This window comes from Rhinoraja longicauda, chromosome 5 (genome assembly GCF_053455715.1).
Source record: "Rhinoraja longicauda isolate Sanriku21f chromosome 5, sRhiLon1.1, whole genome shotgun sequence".
Classification (NCBI taxonomy): Eukaryota; Metazoa; Chordata; class Chondrichthyes; order Rajiformes; family Arhynchobatidae; genus Rhinoraja; species Rhinoraja longicauda.
In genome coordinates this window covers 23,917,344-23,941,449 of record NC_135957.1, presented here as the reverse complement: position 1 = coordinate 23,941,449, position 24,106 = coordinate 23,917,344, and the positions used below count along the sequence as shown (strand labels likewise).

Sequence of the window (24,106 nt, the reverse complement as noted above, 5' to 3'; positions counted from 1 at the left end):
GCTGTTTTCTTTTGCTTTTCAAGACCAGGTGCATAATGAATAGATGGGATGAATTTTACCCAGTATGGGGAATCAAGAACTAGTGGACATAGGTTTAAGCTGAGAGGGGAAAGATTTAATAGGAGCCTGGGACAACTTTTTCCTCAGAGGGTGATGGGTATATGAGCTGCCAGAGGAGATAGTCGAGGCAGGTACTATAACAACATTTGGACAGGTACATGGATAGGAAATGTTTAAAGGGATATGGGACAAATTGGGGCAGGTAGAACCTGTGCGAATAGGGGATCTTGGTTGCATGGGCAAGTTTGGCTCAGGGCTTGTTTCTGTGCGGTATGACCCTATGATCACTGTCAACTAATATCCACTAAAAAGTGCAAGTATATGCTAATCAGATGAAAATGGGATGTGTTCTATTATCAAGTAGTTTATTAAAAAATGTTCGATCATAAATGAGAATTTAGAGTCTTGAAAGCAGTATTGAAAGGCTCTCAGAGAAAATGCAACTGTTCTAAAGACTTAACTAAAAGGAGGGAAATAAAGATTGTGTTGAGTCATATGAAAAGTATTTTTCCTATGATTTTCAAGATTTTTCTTTTCTTTAGCCTCCTACAACGGCTGGATTTAAAGTCCAAAGATATTTCCAAAATAGCGGCTGAAATCACTCAGAACATCTCTCTGCAGCAAGGCATGGAGAGGAAGAAAGTGATTCAGCATATCAGGAGAATGTATAAGGTAGATTTAAGTGCTGGCAGACACTGGCGAGAACTTGTTCAACAGCTAACACATGAAAGGTAAATATCAGAAATAAAATTAGAAGTTACTTAGGAAGAAAGAGAAATGTTTTCCTAAGGCAAATGCTAGTATCTTGCAAGTACATCATTTGACTATGACCAAAGTATGAATGGGGAACGTATTAACTTTCAAAGTAATATATAATGTTTAGCCTGTGACAGGTTGTTCTAATTCACAAAGTGTAAAACAAAATCATAATACATGTAAGATCTTTAATAATTCTATCTTTAATAAAATACTCATAATGTACTGATAATAGATATTAGGATATCTGCTTTCAAGATATTTTATGTTCCCTTCTCACTAATGCAACTTAAAGGAAGGAAGTCAAGAGAACATTGGATAATTCAAATGAGGCATCAGCATTGTTCTAATTTACTTTGTTAAAATACTGGTTTCAAAGATTTTGGTCCTGGGACTTTAGCACTCTAAAGTGGCATTAGTGTCTTTATTATTGCTTTGCCTTTGTTATTATGACATGCCTTTAATTAAATATTAATTCATTGAGATGCCCAACTTGCTAACCATGTGCTCTACTATAAATACTGAACCAAAGCAATGAAACATCCATTATTTTTTTTAAATTTACAATCACTTTCAAAAGGTCTGTAATGATCCTGGCAATTACAGTTCGTTTTGATTTTCCTTCCCAGTTTCATTTCCCTTCCCTTTTTCTAGTTGTTACTGTGTCTTTTGTTACCTTTTGCGATTCTTTGTATTCTCCTAATTGCCAGCATCTGTGTTTTTGTCTTTTTCTGTGCTGTTTCTTTTAGTTTTAGATTATCTCACCTCTTTAGTCATCTTATGCTTTTTTTTGGTAAGTAGAGTTCTTGTCCCTTTGGGGTATAAATTGGAGGGTATATCATGTTAAAAGCGTGTTTGATTTGTTGTTTTGCCCATTAACAAGTCTACAGTGTTAACAATGAAGGGGTCACTATTTCATTGCTTTGAACTCTGCTTTGCTTAATCATACAATCGTAGTGCTTGCTGCACGTTTTTCCTTTAATTTGCTACATTAAACTTAAAGCATTTTATAATTATTAAATAACTTTGGCGCACTTTTACCTCGATATCTCAACACCAAATTTAAATGTGTTCTTCCTTCATAAAGAATCTGTGATGTTGGTGCAGGGACCTAACTTGAACCTGCTCATTAGTCCTCACTAATGCTTGGCAAATTTGTGAATTTATATATATTCTGCCACTTCTATTTGGCTACTAGGGTCCTATACACAACTTCTGCTATAATCTTGTTAATAGACAATAGGTGTAGGGCCATTCGGCCCTTCGAGCCAGCACCTTTGCATAGAAGACCATAGAGTAACTCAGCTGGACGACATGGATAAGCAATGTTTTGTGTTGGGATCCTCAATCAGACTGATTGTTATGAAGGAGAAAAAACTGTAAAAAAAGGTGGGGGTGGGACAAAGTCTGGCAAGTGATAGGTGGATATGGGTGAGGGTCGTTTTGATTGGCAGATGGGCGGAGATGAAAGGGAGACAAATGGGTGACAAAGGGGGACTAAAGGAGACAAGAATGTCACATGAGGAGAAAAGAATGAAATATAAAGCCAGGGAAGGGACATAAATGGAAGGGAGGGAGGTGGTATGGTTGGAGATTGGGTGCACACAAGGATGGAGAGTGGGATAACCATGGAGGGGGGGGGCTAAGAAGAGAAGAAGAAAAAATGGTGGGATGTTGTTTCCTAAAATTGGAGAATTCAGTGTTCATGTGTAAGCTTCCCAAGCAGAATATGAGGTGCTGTTCCTCCATTCCTTCAGTTTGCGAGGCCTCATTCTGGCAATGGAGGAGGCCCAGGACTGAAAGGTTGATACGGGAATGAGAGGGGGAATTAAAATGGTTAGCAACTAGGAGATAGATGCAGCAGGCCTTGATGGGCCATGTTTTCTTAATTATGTTTTACCAATGCCCTTCTTTTAGAAATGTTATGTTTCATTTAGGTATCATTTATTTTGTATTTGTTTGTCGAGTCCATGTGCCTGTGATGCTGTCTCTAAAGAGGATGTAGGAGGTTTACCAGAAATCTGCCTGGTTTAGGGAATATTAGCTACAATGAGTGGCTAGATAGTTTCTCTAAATCTCCGCAGCTGAGGGGAGACCTGATACAAGTATAACACAATTAAGAGAGGCATATATAAGGCAGACAGAACCTTTTTCCCCAGGGTGGAAATGCCAAAGACAGTTTTTTTTTAAAACTCAGAGGATGGTGGGTACCTGGAATGCACTGTCTGGAATAGTATGGAGGCAAATACAATAGTGGCTTTTAGATAGGCACGTGGATATGCAGGGATATGGATCATGTGCAGGCAGATGAGATTAGCTTAACATGGCGTCATGTTCAGTGCAGTCATTGTGGGCCTAAGGGCCTGCTCCTGTTCTGAATTCTATCTTTTGAGCAAGATTTTTAATTGTACCTGAATTGTACTTGAATTGCTCTAATGAAATACTCATGCATTTCTTATTGCCCTCTCCTGCTTTAATTATGTGCATATCTTAGGATTCATTGATGTTCTAGCAAGCTCTGAAGCATTCTGCTGCCATAAATAACTTGCATTACTTGTTCCAACCACAGAGTATTTTCATCTGTAGATGAACACTGATCATTGTGAGCCTGACTGATTAGATGGCAGGCAAACATAAAATTGGGCCCATGGTGGTGATGTTCTGAGGCAATCAATGCGATAGTTACTTGTCAGTGAAATCTTGATAACTACTAGTCCAATAATTTAACTCTCAATTTAATTCTACTTAACAACACAGTGTCGCAATGTGGGGAGCTGCTGCCTCACAGTGCCAGAGACCCGGGTTCAATCCAGACCTTGGGTGCTGTCTGCGTGAAGTTTGCATGTTGCACGAAGTGTGGGTTTCCACCAGGTGCTCCCACATCGCAAAGATGTATGGATCTGCAGGTTAATTGTCTTCTGTAAATTACCCCTGGTGTGTAGGGAGTGGATGAGAAAGTGGGATAACAGAACTAGTGTGAATGGATAATCGTTGCAGCGTGGATTTGGTGGGGCATTGGGCCTGTTTCCATGCTGCATCTCTAAGCTTCTGTGCCACCAATTAGTTCAACAACCCTCATCATTGATTCAAATTTCCTATGCAATATCTTAGTAAGTTTAAAAAATGAATGTTGCTACTTACCACAATTGTGTATTAGAACAACTATCAGCACTGGTGAAATAAGAAACAATCTAAAGTTAATAGATATTGAAGATAGACACAAAGTGCAGGAGTAACTCAGCGGGACAGGCAGCATCTCTGGAGAGAAGGAATGGGTGACGTTTCGAGTCGAGACCCTTCTTCAAACTGATGTTAGGGGAGTGGGTGGTACAGAGATAAAATGTAGTCGGAGACAGTAAGACTGGTCGGAGAACTGGGGGGGGGTGGAGAAAGAGGGAAAGCAAGGGGTACGCAGTTTGAGAAGTCAATGTTCATACCGCTGGGGTGTAAGCTGCTCAAGCGAGGTGCTGTTCCTCCAATTTGTGTGGTGTGTGTCAGTGTGGGACTGGAAGGGGGAGTTAAAGTGTTGATCAACTGGGAGATCGGGTAGGTTTAGGCAGACTGAGTGGAGGTGTTCAGCGAAATAATCGCCAAGCCTGTGCTTGGTTTCGCCGATATACAGGGGTCCACACCTGGAACAGCGGAATACAGTAGATGAGGTTGGAGGAGGTGCAAATGAATCGCTGCCTCACCTGAAAAGACTGACGGGGTCCTTGGGGGGAGATATAGGGACAGATGTTGTATCTCCTGCGGTTGCAGGGGAAAGTACCTGGGGATGGAGTGGTTTGGGTGGGAAGGGACGAGTTGACCAATGAGTTGCGGAGGGAACGGTCTCTGCGGAAAGGGATGGAGATGGGAAGATGTTGCTAGTGGTGGGATCCTGTTGGATGTGGCGAAAATGTCGGAGGATTATGTGTTTAATGCGACGGCTGATGGGGTGGAACGTGAGGACAAGAAGGAGCTGCAGGATATCGAGGAGACCCTAGTGAGGGCCTCATCTTTAAATGAAATGGGGAACCCCCGTTCCCTAAAGAATGAACTTAATAGATACATATGTCAATAGATATTGACATATGTACCAGTAGGTAACTAGTTATTTAAGTATTACGTTTTCATTAATTTTATTTCTAGGGCAGTATGGTATGATCCAGTGTCTTACCCAACTTCATGGCAACTGGATCCAACTGAAGGTCCCAACAGAGAAAGGCGACGTTTACAGAGATGTTATTTGACCATACCAAACAAATATCTGCTCAGAAATCGACAAAAACCTGACGGTAAAAAGATGGGATAAGATTTGAATGTTTTCCATAATTTCATTCTGATTTTATTATCCTAATATTTTCTCTTTTTTTGCAGAACCACTGAAACCACCTCTGTCATTCTTGTTCGAGGATAAATCCCGTTCATCTTTTTCATCAACTGTGAAGGATAAAGCTACAAGTGAACCCATCAGGTAGTCATCACCTTCGATGGCCTTAAATGATTCTTTAAAGGAATTATTGATGTCTGTATAAGGTGCAATGTGATTGCTTCCTTAGTAGGAATGGCAATAGCCAAATCATAGCACTGCAATATGGTACTCGATCTATTATACCCATGTCAGCTGCTTGATTCCAATTTCCAAGGTTAATTCCAATTTCTTGCTTCTTCCCATTGCACCTGCAAATTTTTCCTATTATCCAAATACTTATTAATTCAGATTAAAATAATTTTCTATTTAGGTTTATTATTGTCACGCATACCGAAGATGCAATGAAAAGTTTTATTCTGCATCCCAGGATGCTGAGAGAGGCAAGGGAGGAGATTGCGGGGGCTCTGGCACAAATTTTCAGAGCCTCTCTTGCAACAGGGGATGTACCGGAGGACTGGAGGATAGCTAATGTGGTGCCATTATTTAAAAAGGGCAGTAGGGATAACCCTGGGAACTACAGGCCGGTGAGTCTGACATCGGTGGTGGGGAAGCTGCTAGAAAAGATTCTGAGGGACAGAATCAGTCTTCACTTGGAGGATCGAGGGTTAATTAAGGATAGTCAACATGGCTTTGTTAAGGGAAGGTCGTGTCTGACTAACTTGATTGAATTTTTTGAAGGGGTGACCAAGGTGGTAGAAGGGGGTAGTGCAGTGAATGTGGTATACATGGATTTCAGTAAGGCTTTTGACAAGGTCCCACACAGGAGACTAGTCAAGAAGGTAAGAGCCCATGGGATCCAGGGCACCTTGGCAAAATGGATAAAAAACTGGCTTAGTGACAGAAGGCAGAGGGTGATGGTAGAAGGGTGCTTCTGTGACTGGAGGCCGGTGTCCAGTGGGGTGCCGCAGGGATCGGTGTTGGGTCCCTTACTGTTTGTAATCTACATAAATGATCTGGATGTTAACGTACAGGGCATGATCAGCAAGTTTGCAGATGACACAAAGGTAGGGGGTTGGTGAATAGCGAGGAAGGGATCTGCAAGCTACAGGAAGATATAGATGAGATGGTCAGATGGGCGGAGCAGTGGCAGATGGAATTTGATCCTGAAAAGTGCGAGGTGATGCACTTTGGCAGAAATAACTGGAGAGGGAGTACACCATGAATGGAAGGACCCTAGGGAAGACAGGGGTACAGAGGGACCTTGGAGTACAGGTACACAAGTCCTTGAAGGCAGCAGGACAGGTGGACAGGGTGGTCAAAAAGGCATATGGGTTACTGGCCTTCATTAGCCGGGGCATCGAATATAAAAGTAGGGGGGTAATGATGGAATTGTACAGAACACTGGTGAGGCCACAGCTGGAGTATTGTGTACAGTTCTGGTCACCACATTATAGAAAGGATGTGATAGCTTTGGAGAGGGTGCAGAGGAGATTCACCAGGATGCTGCCAGGGATGAAGGGCCTCGGCTATGAGGAGAGACTGAGCAGACTGGGGTTGTTTTCCCTGGAGCAGAGAAGGCTGAGAGGGGACATGATCGAGGTGTACAAGATCATGAGGGGCATAGATAAGGTAGATGGCGGGGAACTTCTTCCACTGGTGGAAGGTTCAACAACGAGGGGACATAGATACAGGGTAAGGGGAGGGAGGTTTCGGGGGGATGTGAGAAAGAACTTTTTCACCCAGAGGGTGGTTGGAGTCTGGAACTCACTGCCTGGGGTGGTGGTGGAGGCGGGAACACTCACAACGTTTAAGAGGCATTTGGATGGGCACTTGAAATGCTACAACATTCAGGGTTATGGTCCAAATGCGGGAAAATGGGATTAAAATTAGACTGTGTTTGGTAACGGGCGGCGCGGACACAATGGGCCGAAGGGCCTCTTTCTGTGCTGTAGGACTCTATGACTCTATGACTATCCAAACAGATCATATATACCATACATAAATACTATCAAGTCAAACTCAAGTACAATAGAGGGGAAGATACTGAGTGCAGAATGTAGTACAGCATTGTTGCGCATCAATTACATAGACAAAGTTCAATGATTTCAAAGCAGTAGGGTGAATTGGACAGCACCCTAGCTTATGGAAGGACCGTTCAGAAGCCTGATAACAAAAGCTGTTAGCTGTCTGATGGTGCACACTTCCAAGAGATTAATAATATTATAACTATGATAATTGATGACCATACTGAGACTAATGTTTTGTTTTCTAATTAGATTCATACGCAAATGTATCAATGTCGCCCCTTCTCGAGAAACAGTTGGTGAACTCCTTCTAGGTTAGTACCTTTTGTAAATTCTCTGCAAGGTTTAGCCTGAGCATTGAGAGTTCAATCACCATGAACATTTGTTTGTTTTCCAGGAGAGTCAGGAATGTATTTTGTTGAGGATAATGCTGCTGATGCCTTTGAGCATCCTGTAAGTAACATTTTTTTTAAATGTTTTTATTGGATTTGCTTTACTTTGGGAGTTGAGAATTTTCTTGTGAAGTTCAGGAAGTGTTAAAAGGTCATGTGTATCAATGTCAAATTTAATGTAACATTGTTTCTCTGGAAAGTTGCTGCATTTCAAATATGATATTTCTGTTGCAATTGAATACTGAAAGTGTAGCCAAGTGAATCTTTGGAAGGGATTTTAACAATCTGGTAGGAATATAATAATTCAGTTTGTAAGTAGGAAGTTGTCTTCAAATGTCAGCTTGGCTCAGTAATAATACTGTGCTTAGATTAGAAGCCTTGTTACAGGTTTTGAACATGTAATCGTTCTCACCTCTGTTTTAAGTACCTTTTGCTTAGTAAATCAGATCACCGTGTCTAAATTATGAGAACAAAATATGTTGTCTTGAACCCTGCTAACTAAAGCTAATGTAATCGTGGTTTCCTACCATATGAACTGTCAGTCATAGCAATACTGAAGGAGTACTGTACTGTTGGAGGTGTTGTCTTTAGCATGGGCTATTAAACTAAGGCCTCGCCTGTCAATTCAGGAAGACATAAAATACAAAGCAAAGAGGGGAAACTAAGCAAAATGGGGGAATTTTCCCATCATCTTGGCTAACTAATATTTTAGAATATCCTGAGCTGTATAATTGTAAATTTTGATGCTAATAGTTACAAAACATAAATACCTCTTCCCATTTAACTATTGCTTTGAAGAGTTCTGCAGTGGAAATGGAACCAGCTTCATTCTCCTGGACATATGAAGAAATCAAGGAGATTCATAAGCGCTGGTGGCAGCTGCGAGACAATGCACTGGAAATCTTCCTAACCAATGGCAGAACTCTTCTTCTGGCATTTGACAATACAAAGGTATATCTTGGAAGCATTTTCATTCCAATCTTTTCTTCGAAAGAGAAGATATTTCATGCAAGACCATGATGGCATTTTTCATGATTCCGCTCCTGTGTTCTCTTCTATGTGACTGCAACTCCTTGCATGTGTGTTACTCCATACGACAAGGGGCCTATTAGCACCTCCCTTATTTCAACTTTTACATGCGTGCCTTGCAAGAAACAGTGACTGCTGTAAGATTGACTGTTGGACTGACGTTTACTGGAAATGCTCAAAGAAACTCAGTGGAAAAAGGTCGTGTTGGTTTCTCCCTCTACAAGTGCTGAGGCAATTTATTACAGACAAGTCAGAGATCAAGCCTGACCCCTATGTTACCCTTGTTTACAAAAAGATAGAATTGGCTTTGATTTACTTATCAGGATCGTGTGATAGACAACTATCCTGAAATATTCAGTTCAACTATATCAACTTTAGCTATCATGGTAGTTTTTTTTCTTACATGGTCATGCAAGTCAAAAATTTCTATTGTCACTACTTTAATGGCATTAAAGGAAAATTGATTTTACATGGTTATGAATTCAATAAAACAAAAATGAGAAAAGACTTGGGTATCTTTCATTGTCTCCAGTCTGATGAAAGATAGCAGATCACTCAATATAATCAAAGTAATTTTATACCATCATATCCCTGCTGGAAGTAGCATTCTACCTCATCTCTTGGGCGAAAAAGGAAAATAGAAGACTGGATTCCCTCTACAGCTGAGGGATTAAAGTTCATCTCAGTCCTGAGAGATTTTGGGCAGTTTTAGAATTCTGTAGCCATCCTTAACATTGAACAGTGACCATCAATTCAAAAATTTCCAGCTGACAATCCGTGCTTTCTTAATGCTGTACTTCTAGTTCATAGTGCCACCCATTCTCAAAATGTGTCAGAACAATGGGCATTTATGGCACAATCAGTGGCAGACCATTAAGTCCATTGTCGTTTGTGCCAGCGATTTCCAATTAATTGTGATGAAACATGCTTTCTCTGGTAATCTATATTCATTTTCAGTTTTTGTGCAAATGAACCCAATTTTACTGGGAGTTTTGTCAAATCTTGTCTTCTAGATGATTGCTGAAAATATTGGTACTTCACTTGATCTTTGATAGAATTGTTTATAGATTGGACATATCGTAATGTCAATTGACTTGCAGATACTGTCAATAATTGTATATAGTTCCTACAGTTGTATTTGATTGTTCATGAACTTAGATCTGTTTTTTATTTTCATTTAGGTTCGGGATGATGTTCATCACAACATCCTGTCTTCCAGTCTCCCAAATTTATTAGAATATGGAAACATTACGGCTCTGACTCAGCTGTGGTGCTCAGGACAGATAACCAATTTTGAGTACTTGACCCATTTGAACAAGCACGCAGGCCGCTCCTTCAATGATCTTATGCAATATCCCGTTTTCCCCTTCATGCTGAGTGACTATTCCAGTGAAACAGTCGACCTGACTGAACCAGCCATTTACAGGTAACTTTATGTCCAGATAGTTTAAAAAAAACATGTTCCTTTTGTTAAATGTGAACATCTGCTGCAGGTGTCTTTTTTTGCCAGTCCTGGATGTAACTGACATTGGATATCATGGGATCGAAGAATTTCTCTCTGTATGGGGAATTATCTGGTGCATATTTTAAGATGTAACTTTTATGGAGCTCTTTTCTGATGAATGGACTTTGTTACAATCATTTCAGAAACCTTCTGAAGCCTATTGCTGTGCAGTCCAAAGAGAAGGAAGATCGATATGTGGACAACTATAAGGTTGGAGGTTAACATAAATAGTATTCACCTTTGTTATAGTTAAAATTAATATTTTGGGTACTTTATACTATTAAAAAATTGTAAGCTCGTCAAAGAAGGCTAAATTGGTGCTGAAAAATGTTAGCTCATTTTAGATTCCATTTGTCATTGTACCCATAGATCAGTTACAGCACTATTAGAGGAGAGTCCCTCTCATATTTGGAGACTACACCATGAGCATTCTTCAACAGTAGGATATTTTTCCCATTTTCTAATCTGAGATTCCCCACCACCACCCCCTCCTCGTAACCTTCTCTGACTCACAATCCTTTCATCAATAGATATCTTGGATTGCTAAGGTAGTGTAGCAGTCAGTCGGACTTTGGGCATTTTCCTGAACTCTGTCTGTGTGGAATTTACACATTCTCTCCATGGCCATGAGTTTACTCCATTATCACAAAGATTTGCTGATAGATTGAATGACTACTGTAAATTAGATTAATGGAAAAAACGTAAAGGGAGAGGATTGGCAGGGAAGTAAGGAGAGGATAGAAACCCGGCATGAATCCAGTGGGCCACATGGTGGCCTTCTGTGTTGTTGGAAGTATAAGACATCACTGTAGGCCAGTCTTGAATGAAGACTACAAGATTAAGAAGTCAGTTTCTTAGCATACTGCACCATATGGTTTCCACATCTTCTCAGTGTTATCTATATAGATGGCTATTCGAATAGAAGAAAATTGGGGAAGTCCAGAACCAGGGGTCACAGCTTAAGGATAAGGGGGAAGTCTTTTAGGACCGAGATGAGAAAACATTTCTTCACACAGAGAGTGGTGAGTCTGTGGAATTCTCTGCCACAGAAGGTAGTTGAGGCCAGTTCATTGGCTATATTTAAGAGGGAGTTAGATGTGGCCCTTATGGCTAAAGGGATCAGGGGGTATGGAGAGAAGGCAGGTACAGGTTACTGAGCTGGATGATCAGCCATGATCATATTGAATGGCGGTGCAGGCTCGAAGGGCCGAATGGCCTACTCCTGCACCTATTTTCTATGTTTCTAAAATACTATCTTAAATTACATTGTCAGCTAATTTGAAATAAAATAACCCAGGTACGTTGTAAATATTGAAAGGCTAATGTTTTTTACAGATCTTGGACTAGAAATTGGAGTGCCTCCAAATACGAGCATGCCAACCACGTTTTGCATGAACTGCACTTTCTTAAAGCTGACTAACGATTACTGCTAATTATTCTGTCACTCTTTTTAACAATGTATTAATAAGCTGTTGGTCACAATTACAATCAGATGCAACTTTTGAGGGAGGATAGGAAAAAGGGAATTGGTCAGCAGTCAGAGTGAAGTGGGGTGATTGATGGAAAGTATCTTGTAAAAGGGTGAGCACAGACTAAAAACAACCAACTAGTTTAGTGAACATCCTCCCTTCTGGCTTCACATTCAGAAGTATTTGAAAGTCACTTTTTTGTTGTTGTTAACTTCCTTTGGTTTGCTGGTTGAATTTCTTTTCATCTTGGAAAACTTTTGGCAGTTCATAACATACTCCATTAATTCCATAATTGATTTTGGAAGAAAGGTCTCAAATTAGCTTTATTCTCCTTGATTGGCATGGATGGTGGAGTAAACCCCAGTTTCGGGTGGCACTCTGACCAGTTTGTCATAACATTTCTTATATTTTTCAATTTCTGGTCTATAGAAGTTTTGCCACTAGCTGCCTCAATAATGGCGGCACGGTGGCGCAGCGATAGAGTTGCTGCCTTACAGCGAATGCAGCGCCGGAGACTCAGGTTCGATCCTGACTATGGGCGCTGTCTGTACGGAGTTTGCACGTTCTCCCCGTGACCTGCGTGGGTTTTCTCCGAGATCTTCGGTTTCCTCCCACACTCCAAAGACGTGCAGGTTTGTAGGTTAATTGCCTGGGTAAATGTAAAAATTGTCCTTAGTGTGTGTAGGATAGTGTTAATGTGCGGGGATCGCTGGGCGGCGCGGACTCGGTGGGCCGAAGGGCCTGTTTCTGCGCTGTATCTCTAAAAAAAAATCTAAAAAATCTAATGATGTGGTGTCAGGTCGTAGCACTTAAACAAATGTGATTGTTCTTTCTTATCAGTACCTGGAGGAGGAATTTCGCAAAGGGGTTCAAGAAGATGATCCTATGCCACCAGTCCAGCCATATCACTACGGGTCTCATTATTCGAACAGTGGAACAGTTTTGCACTTTTTAGTCAGAATGCCACCATTCACCAAGATGTTTCTGGCTTATCAGGGTAAGATCCATTGAATTAATCTTTTGTTTCAACGTTCAAAATTAATAACTAAAAAGAAAATACCAAGTGTTTGCTGGATGTTATTAAGTTTTATCAGCATGGTCCCATAAAATCATGGGACAGTTCATCACTTTAACTGGGGTACAGGAACATGATATTTACGACAATTCTTTGCAGGTAGCTGATTAACTTACTGTTATGGAATTGAATATACTTGGAAGGGTGGTGGAAACAATCTCAATATTTACAGAAAGGGAAGTATTTACAGTACTCTGAAGAAAGAGCATGAGACCAGGACTAATTGGGTCATTTTTTTCAGGGATGCCATGGGCAAGTTGGGCTGAATAGTATTCAGTGCCGTATGATTCAAATGCAGGAATATTCGTTGCCAAGCCCTCAGGAAACAGTTATTTTTTAATGGCCCATTGTTGAAATATGCCTCTCATGTGACATTGACTGTGAATTATATTCCCTATGCCTAGATCAAAGCTTTGATATCCCAGATCGAACATTTCACTCTATGAATACTACCTGGCGCCTGTCCTCATATGAATCGATGACTGATGTGAAGGAGCTCATTCCAGAATTCTTTTACCTTCCAGAGTTTTTGGTCAATAGAGAAGGTGTGCACTATAAATTAGTATGCTTCTACCATGTGTGAAAGGAGGTGCATTATTTTTTAAAGCAAATTATTCTTTTATTCAAATAGTTTTTGAGAAAGTTTGTTTTTTTCAATTATTGATGTTAAAATTATTTAGTCCAGATGAATGTCAAAAAGAAAATATCACATGTCCATTTGTCTACAAGCCAAAATTACATTGGCAACTTTCAGAAACATAATTTGCCTACCAAAAAAAAAAGTGGTTAATATATTTGGGGAAAATCTGGCAATGCACTTTTTAAATCTGATTGAGCTTGAATGATGTTTTATCATTGTTATTTTCTGGTGTGGGAGAAAAAAACATAATTCAAACAACTAGAATCTGAAAAAGACTGATTATGCAATTACGAGTCTGGTGACGTACTGTCTTTTGAGTTAATGATCCATGTGTGCTGTTTGTTTTGAAACACGGTCTATCTCCTCCTCACCGGCCACCCCCTGCCTGAGTTGGTCAGCTAACCTGTCAGTTCTCAAATTCTCAGCTTTGTTTTCAAATCTTTCCATGGCCTTGCTCCTCCCAACCTCTGCTGCCCCCCACACTTCCCAGTCTACAGTCTTTGTCCATGCCCAGCCTGCATCATTACATTATTGATGGCTGTAGGAGAGAGAGAATTAACTGGTATTAATGAATCTGGGTTGTAAGTAACAAAAAAGGTCAATGCATGTAAATATCTCAACAGCGTTCAACAAAATTGGATGATTTTAATTTTACCCACTCCTAGGGCGACATTGTGGCACAGAGGTAGAGTTGCTGCGTTGTAGTGCTAGGGACCCGGCTTCGATCCTGAATATGGGTGCTATCTGAGTTTGAATGGTCTTCCTTTGACTGCGTTAATGACTTAGACGAAGGGATTAAAAGTACCATTAGCAAATTTGCAGATGATACTAAGTTGGGGGGTAGTGTGAATTGTGAGGAAGATGCAATAAGGCTGCAGGGTGACTTGGACAGGTTGTGTGAGTGGGCGGATACATGGCAAATGCAGTTTAATGTAGATAAGTGTGAGGTTATTCACTTTGGAAGTAAGAATAGAAAGGCAGATTATTATCTGAATGGTGTCAAGTTAGGAGGAGGGGGAGTTCAACGAGATCTGGGTGTCCTAGTGCATCAGTCAATGAAAGGAAGCATGCAGGTACAGCAGGCAGTGAAGAAAGCCAATGGAATGTTGGCCTTCGTAACAAGAGGAGTTGAGTATAGGAGCAAAGAGGTCCTTCTACAGTTGTACCGGGCCCTGGTGAGACCGCACCTGGAGTACTGTGTGCAGTTTTGGTCTCCAAATTTGAGGAAGGATATTCTTGGTATGGAGGGCGTACAGCGTAGGTTCACTAGGTTAATTCCCGGAATGGCGGGACTGTCGTATGTTGAAAGGCTGGAGCGATTGGGCTTGTATACACTGGAATTTAGAAGGATGAGGGGGGATCTTATTGAAACATATAAGATAATTAGGGGATTAGACACATTAGAGGCAGATAACATGTTCCCAATGTTGGGGGAGTCCTGAACAAGGGGTCACAGTTTAAGAATAAGGGGTAGGCCATTTAGAACGGAGATGAGGAAGAACTTTTTCAGTCAGAGGGTGGTGAAGGTGTGGAATTCTCTGCCTCAGAAGGCAGTGGAGGCCAGTTCGTTGGATGCTTTCAAGAGAGAGCTGGATAGAGCTCTTAAGGATAGCGGAGTGAGGGGGTATGGGGAGAAGGCAGGAACGGGGTACTGATTGAGAGTGATCAGCCATGATCGCATTGAATGGCGGTGCTGGCTCGAAGGGCTGAATGGCCTACTCCTGCACCTATTGTCTATTGTCTATTGCATTGGTGTTCTCTGGGTGCTCCGGTTTCATCCCACTTTCCAAAGAAGTGCATAGGGTTTCTAGGTTAATTGGCTGTAAAATTGCCACTAGTGTGTAGTGTACGGTGATCGTTGGTCGGCGCAGACTTGATGGGCCAAAGGGCCTGTTTCCACAATGTATCTCTAAACTAAGCTACTCTTGGTGAAGTCTGATGACTCATTTGTCATTTATCAGCTCCCAACAACCTGTGCCTTCCTTCCCCTGTTGCATTTAATCCACAGTCTGTTGGCATCACTTCTAATGTTGGCTCCATTAATTAAACTAATCTTGGCTCATGTTTTAAACCCAAAGTATGAGCAAGTTATTGCACTCATTTTCTTGCCCCCTTGAGAGCCAATTATGCGAGCAACATATCCATCTTGCTTCTGACCATCCAATCATGTTCATTCTATTGAATAATGCTCAAATCCTACTGCATTGGCCTGCCATTTTAAAGTGACCATTCCAAATGTTAATGTCATCTTACAGTTAATGTATATATTGGCAATGGTGCGTTCATTTTTTCAAGACAATTAAGGATGTTGTTCTGTCTGCTTGCTCCTGCTTCCCCATTATCCCAACTAATCTCTCATTTTGGATATCCAAATAGTACAATAAACTCAAGATGTAATAATTCTGTCCCACATCCTTAATTTGTCACCGTAAATGATCTGTAGTGCACTTTGGCTAAGATGGCCAAGTAAAACTTATTTTGCTCATGTTCAATGAGCTTGCAAGCTACCTCAGACATCTAAATATCTATATACTAAAACTCTCGTTTGTTTGTTTGTTTGTTCCTGAACGACAGCCAAAACGGTAAACGATAGCGCGACCATTATAGGCACACCTTACTCACCGTTGTTCCTTTGGTACTAATGGAAGAAGTTTAATTGAAACCTGTGTTATAGTTTTAATGTTATTCACGTTTTAAAGTTTAAATCTATCTCCAAGGGAGGGAGGGGGTGGAGGGAGGGGGGGAGGGGAGGAGGAAGGATAAGGGGGGGTTGAGGGGGATGGAATGGTGGGGGAGGGGAAGGAAGGGGAGGGGGAGCAGGGAGGGGGAGGGGAGGAGGAAGGGGGGGAGGGGAGGATGCTGCACCAATGCAGGAGAGGTTTGGGCCCAACAGGTCCACTTGGTCTAGTTATTACTAAAACTCTCATCTTGTTTGTTCCCCACTTCCTGTATGTTTGTCCCATATTTTTCATGCGGTTTTCATCCGGAAAAAGAAAAAAACACGATAGCGTGCCGATTTTAGGCCAACCTTATTTACCATTGTCCTGCGGTGTGTTTAACCCAAATTTCATTCTAATTGGTCTTATATTTTTGAAGTTATTGACATTTTAAAGTTTAAAAATAAAGTTTAAAAATCCACTTTTCCACTTACCTTGCCCGTGTTCAGCGTTGACGTCACAATGAGACCCGCCCGAGTGACGGGAGTGATGGCCAATGAGGGAGGGGGGGGCACGATGACCGCCAGGGGCGGGACCCGTCCAAGTGACGGGAGTGGCGGCCAATGAGTGAGGTGGCCCACGATCGGAACCCGCCAGAGTGACGGGAGTGGCGGCCAATGAGGGGACGACGACACACTGCTGAGCCGACGAGCTGTCGCTATGTTTAATCGATCCCCACCCCACTGGGAGGACCTGCGCCTGACCTTCCTCCCATGGTGCAACGCGGCGGCAGAGGGTCCAACAAGATGGCTGTTGCCGCCGTTCACCGTGGGTTCACGGCTTGCTCCGGCTACAGAGCTGGAGGCACGGGGCCGAGGCGAGTGGCTTCCTCTCCCCTTCCCTCTCCATCCTCGCCCACCCACGGCCCCGGGGAACACTCCCCGCCCGGCAACGGACAAGATGTCCATCACAACCTATCTACTTCCTCTTCTTCCAATCTGGTCCTTGTACTAGACTATTCAACCATGCTTCTGTTTATTCTAATATTTATTCGTGCTCCATGTCAAACTTTGAACATATTCCAATGAATTGCTTTGAAACATCCCCCTATATTAAAGGCATAATATCTGCATGGTTATGTGTCAAAAGTTAATTATCGGCATGATTGTGTTATAAAAATGATCAAGTCATGATACTAATTCTTCATACCATTGTAAAGTTGAAGCATTTCTACTTGTAGGTTTTGACTTTGGAATGCGGCAGAATGGAGACAGAGTGAATCATGTAAATCTTCCACCTTGGGCTCGTAATGACCCCAGGCTCTTCATCCTGATTCACCGCCAAGCCTTGGAGTCAGATCATGTTTCACAAACTATTTGCAATTGGATTGACTTGGTGTTTGGAAACAAGCAAAAGGGGAGAGCTGCAGTTTATGCTATCAATGTTTTTCATCCTGCGGTAAGTCCCCATCTCATTCAGTTCTCATATTCAGCTTTCAAATGCAAAGTGGACTAACCTCCCTATGAACAATCGTCTGCAAGGCTCCAAGTAATTTTCAAATGCAGAAACTAATTCTGAGCTGTGCTTTGTGTAGGACATTGCAAAGAAGATAAATGATTATCTGATTTTTTTAAAAATCATGTAAAATGGAAATTAATTTGAGTCTGCGAATGGGAAAGGGGAGGTGGAAGACAGGGAACTTCTCCCTCCCCATGTTTACTGGGTAAATAACGTGCCACTGTTTTTCCTCTTCCATCATAGAGGTACTCGAGGAGGGGGAATTCAACCCACATCAACATCTTGTCAGTCTGTATTGTAATGCCCTGTATTACACAGACTTCACAGTTGTCTCACAGATTTGCACCAGACCATTATCGCACAGATTCCATACCTTCAATAAATTTAAACAGACCTACCCTGTTTTAAAATACACTAATGTTTCACTAATGTTAATCCATTTCAGATCGTAATAGAAATAATATAAAGAATGATAAATAAAAATATAGCAAATACTTAAAATCTGAAATAAAAACAAATGATGAAGATACCATGTAGGTTAGACAGCAGTTGTTACAAAGAAAAAAGAGCTGCATCTCAAAAATCACCATTTAGAATTATTTTCTGTACTATAAAATTGCAAGGATCATTGGAGGCAATTGTTCATAAAGTTCAAGAGCTGAATTTGCATATTGGTTTTTTTAAATGATTCATATTTTTTTTATTTTTTTTAATGATTCATTTTAGCCCTGAAATTAGTTCCATATTTCCATTGTACTCGAGTACACCCACAATGCTAAAGATAAAGGGATAGGAAATTGAATTCATTGGCATTCATTGCAGGTCAGATGGATCAAATGGCTTCATGTACTGTTAGCTTCTATAATAAAATGGTATGGAATTAATGATTTGATTTTAATCCTGTGTGGTTACTTTACTTAACCAGTCTTGTGGCACTTTAATTGACAGGTGGCACCTGGTCTGACATTAACAGTTGGGATGTGATCACTTCATTGTAAATTTTAGCAAATGACAATCCACAATTATACTAGTTGATTAAAACAATAACTATATACATCTGTTTGTTACTGAGAAAGATTAATACAATCCAACTTTTAAAGGGCAACTCCACATATGGGGATGGAAGAAAATCTAGTTTGATTTTTGTTTTTAATTTCTTATGTTTTGTTTACCTGTCTTTGCCACCCTAATCTTTACACTCAAGGCAAAAAAACAAAGGCTTGTTTCAAAAATCTCATTTAGAAGAGGTAGTCTAAAAGCAGCTTTATATAGATTTTCTGTGCTGGGCTTCTCTTTGGAAAAGATCAGATTTTGCCATATTTATCTGGGATCCAATTCTATCCAGTTTCCTTTGGTGAATGAAGACTTCTGCTTGTCCTGAAGGTTCAGCATCTGCTCAGCAAAGAAACTGATCCTTTCTCATTGGTGAGCCATCATGAAGCATCATATAGCCAAAAGTATCCCAGGCCAAGCAAAAGTTACATTTTCTTGTTTGCCACTGAGTGGCATTTTCTTTTCAATTCTGATCCATTGCAACCGACCAATGGATTGAAGTGAAAATATTTCAATACAAATAGAGGGTGGCACAATGTTGCTGTGGGGAGTGCATTGTGTCACAACTCCAGTGACCTAAATTCAATCCTGACCTCAAGTGCTGTCATTGTATGGAGTTTGCATGTTTTTGCTCCATCACGTGGGTTTCCCCGATCTTCTGATTTCCTCCCATATCCCAAGGGCACACTGGTGTTAAAATTATTGGCTACTCTAATTCACCCCTCAGTGTAGGTGGTTGGGTGGAGGGATCAGAGGGGTGTTAATGAAAAGTGTGAGAATAGATTACAGGGAAATAAGTAGGAGACTGGGTTGTTCTGAGAACTGGCATAGATACCCTGTAGCTGATATCCTTGTGCGTCTTACAGAAAAGGAGAAATATTTTCAATCAGTTTGGCAATAAACTTACTCCATATTTTGCTGATAGACTTATTTTGGCATGGATGTGTCTGCTGTTGAAGACCCAGTGCAAAGGCGAGCCCTGGAAACTATGATCAAGACCTATGGCCAGACACCTCGGCAGCTCTTCACAGCTACTCATCCAAGCAAGCACGGGCCTAGACTGTCAATGGAGGGGGAATTGCCTGCAGCCATGGGTCTACTTGTGCAGTTTGCCTTCAGAGAGAGCAGAGAGCACACCAAAGAAGTCATCTACCCGGTATTTATTGCAGGCTGTTTTGTGATTATAAATGTTTTTTGAGTTTACACATTTATAAGTTAATTCCCCAAACCAGTTTAGTTTCTTATGGAGGAGACGTGATGCCCATTGCGCTCTCCTTGTTCATAGATGATGAATAGTCTCCATATTAAATAATTACAGCTGTTTTGTAAAGTTGAAACATACAGGACATACACATTCGTGTTTATTTTTAACTTTTCTTGTCAGAGGTTATTCATTGATTGCTATTTCAGTTTTATATTCATTAGATTGTTTTCTTTTAAATTAGCTATTTAAATTTAATCACGATAGTGTTGAATCTGGGATCATGAATAATCGCATTATCAGGGATCCTGTACTTTTTCAACTGAGATTTTCTTTCTTCCAAAACTTGTGAAATGTTAATTTCCATTTAATCATCAATTAACTCAGTTTGTAAGCTTGCCAACTAACCACCTTCTAGCCATGTATAATAATAATTCTTGGACAAAAATGTTTTGGAAGCGTTGTGGTGATTGATTGTTTTTCTTTACTAGAGTCCTCTGTCGTGGATTAAAGGACTGAAGTGGGGCGAGTATGTGGGTTCTCCTAGTGCACCAGATCCTGTAATTTGCTTCAGTCAGTTCCACGGAGAACAATTTGGATCACTACTCGCATTGCCCACCAGAGCCATCTGTGGTCTGTCAAGCAAGTTTTGTCTCATGATGACTTTCAGCAAAGAGCAAGGTACCTTCTTCATACAAAAGGTCTGCATGACTTGCAACTTAGAGCACAGTAGGAAGCAACGAGGCCCAGGCAGTCCCTGTTGATACTTATGCTCCATGTGAGTTTCCTTCTCTTGCCCCACCAGCAAATCCTCCTATTTCTTTCATCCATGTGAGGTTTTCTAGGTTTCCCTTCAATATGCCTCCAGTTTTAAATGTTAATACCTTTATGGCATGTCATCTATTTCCCAGTGTTCCATGAAAGTGGTGATGAACTGCTACAATGTTACTGTTCGTATTAGATAATAGATTATCAGTATTTTTAGATATGAAAATCTGGGATGTAACCCCTAACGGTGCAGGCAGGTGGGACTAGTGTAGCTGGGACATGTTGGCCTGTGTGGGCAAATTGGGCCGAGGGGCCTGTTTCCACACTGTATGACTCTATGACTCTCTAAAGGATATTGAAAAGATAATTGTGATGATGTAACTGCCTTGCATTTTGTGAATGATATACATGACAGCTACAGTGGAACAGTAACAGATAGAATGCCAGGCAAGCAGATTGCTCTGTCCTGAATACAATTGAGGTTTTTAAAAGTTTTTGTGACTACCCATATTCGGGCAAGTAGAGGGTAAGTGGAATGCTCAGGAGTGCAAGCAGCATCTGTGGAGACAAAAGCGCATTTAATGTTTCAGATCATCTGAACCCGTGTTTCTTTCCATAGATGCAGTCTGATGTGTTCAGCACTTCAAGCACTTCCCCTTTTTATTTCAGATTTTGAGTATCTGCATTTTTTAATTTGTAAGTGGAGAGTATTCTTTCATGCTTGAGGCTTGTGTCCTGCTGATAGTAAAACCGGAGGCCGTCTTCAACATGCTCTTACAACCATGGTACTTCAGTGGTTTGTCCAAGTAAATTTCTGGTTAGCTGTTGTCAGGATGGTGATGGTAGTGGATTGAAGCTGGTATACAGTCAAAGTGTAGAGTTGGCATTTGGATTCCCTCTGGTGAAACATGCCCTTTGACCCACCGAGTCCACGCTGACCATCAATCACCTGTTCAAACTATTTCCATGATATCCCACTTTTTGCATCCATTCCCTACACACTATGGGCAATCTACAGAAGCCAATTAATCTAAAATTCGTGCACATCTTTGTGATGTGGGAGGAAACCAGAGCATCCGGAGGAAACCCGTGCGGTCGCAGGGAGAACATGCAAACTCAACACAAACAGTACACAAGATCAGGATCAAACCTGGGTCTCTGGCACTGAGACAGCAGCTGTGCCAACTAGGCCACCATGCCACCTTAAATGTATGGTGATCAGAACTAGACATAATACTTCAGCATCTTTCCTACCACTGACATGAGACTCGCTGTCCTGTCTTAACCCTGCTACACTTTTTAAATAAGAATACCACATCTTCTGTCTCCAGTCATCTGGCACATCACTTGTGCCCAGCAAAGATTTAAAAATCACTGCCAGGGCCCTGGAAATCCTCCTCGTCTCCCAGCCTGGAATACATCTCATCGAGCCGTAGGGATTTATTCACCTTTTAAGCCCATTTAAACATTCTATTCGATGGCCTTGTTGATCACACTTCCATTATTTTGATGGTGTTTGAGAGAGTTCTTGGAGGGCTAGTTAGCCACATTGGATTTGTTCAGCTTTTGCGGGGACAGAGATGACCAGGGTGGTTGCCTGAAGAAGGGTCTCAACCCGAAATGTCATTCCTTCTATCCAGCGATGCTGTCTGCCCACTGAGTTACTCCAGCATTTTATCTATCTTTGGTGTAAACCAGCATCAGCAGGTTCTTGTGTGTTGTGACATTAAAATAAAGAATGTTATCCATTAATTGAAAAATATGATTCTTCGAATTGAGCTTGACTGGTTGGCAGGGAAGATGCCCTAAATCAGATGCCAATCGTGATTTTTTTAATAAGAAAATAACTGCAGATGCTGGTACTAATCGAAGGTATTTATTCACAAAATGCTGGAGTAACTCAGCAGGTCAGGCAGCATCTTGGGAGAGAAGGAATGGGTGACGTTTCGGGTCGAGACCCTTCTTCAGACTGATGTCAGGGGGGCAGGACAAAGAAAGGATATAGGTGGAGACAGGAAGATAGAGGGAGATCTAGGAAGGAGGAGGGGAAGAGAGGGACAGAGGAACTATCTAAAGTTGGAGAAGTCGATGTTCATACCACTGGGCTGCAAGCTGCCCAGGCGAAATATGAGGTGCTGTTCCTCCAATTTCCGGTGGTCCTCACTACGGCACTGGAGGAGGCCCATGACAGAAAGGTCAGACTGGGAATGGGAGGGGGAGTTGAAGTGCTCGGCTACCGGGAGATCAGTTTGGTCAATGCGGACCGAGCGCAAGTGTTGAGCGAAGCAATCGCCGAGCCTGCACTTGGTTTCGCCGATGTAAATAAGTCGACATCAAGAGCAGCGGATGCAATAGATTAAAAAAAATTATTATGAATTATGAAAATTATTATCAACTTTGCCAGTTGACTTGGCTAAAACAACATTGCCTGTTATATTTTGTTATGTAGGTATCAAATGGAATTATAGGGCAACCTGTTAATTAAATGTTCACAAAGGTTAAATTAAGTACTCTAATTTCCATGGGAAATGGATAGTTTAATTTCCAAGAGATTTGTACTCTCGTCTCTGGAGCATTTGTCCAGAGTCTCTGTTGGTCAAGTTAACCATTATTCCACTGTTCCTTCTGCTTCCTGTGATCTTGAGTTGCATATTCAAGATTTAATCTTGAGTCTTTAATCTTTAGTCGTGTTTAATTGTCATCTATACTGGCAGTGGAGCAATTCAATTATTTTCTGCTATGTTTTTTACAGGCCTATCAACTCAATAATACACAAATAAATAGACAGTAATCAATAATGCAATAAATTAATAATCAATAATGCTGCGTACCAAATCATATTACAGTAACCCTTGTTTAGCAGACCTCTATAATGAATTTTGGTTATAGCGGACTGCCCCCCCACGCCTCCCCTGGCTCGCGCCACCTCCCCAGCTGGGCCTACAGCTGCCACTGGCGGTCCACACAGCTTCCATTGACCATGCCAATACTCTCCTCTTCCCTGGCCACCAGCAGGCCAGTGCCATCAAGTCACCTGGATTCCAGGCCCATTACCAGACCAAGAGTCTGAAGAAGGGTCTTGAACCAAAACATCACCTATCCACCTTCTCCAGAAATGCTGCCTAACCTGCTGAGTTACTCCTGCAGTTTGGTTTCTTTTGTGTATTAACCAGCAACTACAGTTGTTTGTTTCTGCTACTTATACAATGATAATCAGGGCCCCGTGGGTTTTCTCCGATATCTTCGGTTTCCTCTCACACTCCAAAGACGTACAGGTTTGTAGGTTAATTGGCTTGGTGTATGTGTAAAATTGTCCATAGTGTGTGCAGGGATCGCTGGTCGGTACGGATTATGGGCCAAAGGGCCTGTTTTCGTGCTGTATCTCTAAACCTAACCCCTCAATCACACACTCTCTGAGAGTCCCATATTAGGCCGGCGGGCTGCTGTAGGCCCCGACACTTTAGGCCCGGACAGTGTAGGCTAACGGAGCTAGTTAACGTTAACGGAGTTCAGGAATGGGGCTGAGTGTGTTCGGGGAGTGGGGCCGAGTGTGTTCGGGGAGCGGGGCCGAGTGTGTTCGAATGGAGGTTGCAACCCGCCTCCCGG

General features: G+C 41.6%; 1 protein-coding gene across 3 annotated transcripts in view; it reads left to right on the top strand.

The window, feature by feature from the left end:
* lyst (lysosomal trafficking regulator) overlaps window positions 1–24,106 on the top strand; it is a 170,690-nt gene that overhangs the window by 128,523 nt on the left and 18,061 nt on the right. For all 3 annotated transcript variants that reach the window (XM_078399124.1, XM_078399122.1, XM_078399123.1), the window contains exons 34-46: window positions 603–791; window positions 4,948–5,093; window positions 5,176–5,272; window positions 7,447–7,508; window positions 7,592–7,647; window positions 8,385–8,537; window positions 9,797–10,041; window positions 10,263–10,329; window positions 12,429–12,585; window positions 13,068–13,208; window positions 17,201–17,418; window positions 19,457–19,687; window positions 20,224–20,413. In XM_078399124.1, the coding sequence (XP_078255250.1) occupies window positions 603–791; window positions 4,948–5,093; window positions 5,176–5,272; window positions 7,447–7,508; window positions 7,592–7,647; window positions 8,385–8,537; window positions 9,797–10,041; window positions 10,263–10,329; window positions 12,429–12,585; window positions 13,068–13,208; window positions 17,201–17,418; window positions 19,457–19,687; window positions 20,224–20,413 (1,952 nt within the window). The remainder of the gene's footprint in view (window positions 1–602; window positions 792–4,947; window positions 5,094–5,175; window positions 5,273–7,446; window positions 7,509–7,591; window positions 7,648–8,384; window positions 8,538–9,796; window positions 10,042–10,262; window positions 10,330–12,428; window positions 12,586–13,067; window positions 13,209–17,200; window positions 17,419–19,456; window positions 19,688–20,223; window positions 20,414–24,106) is intronic.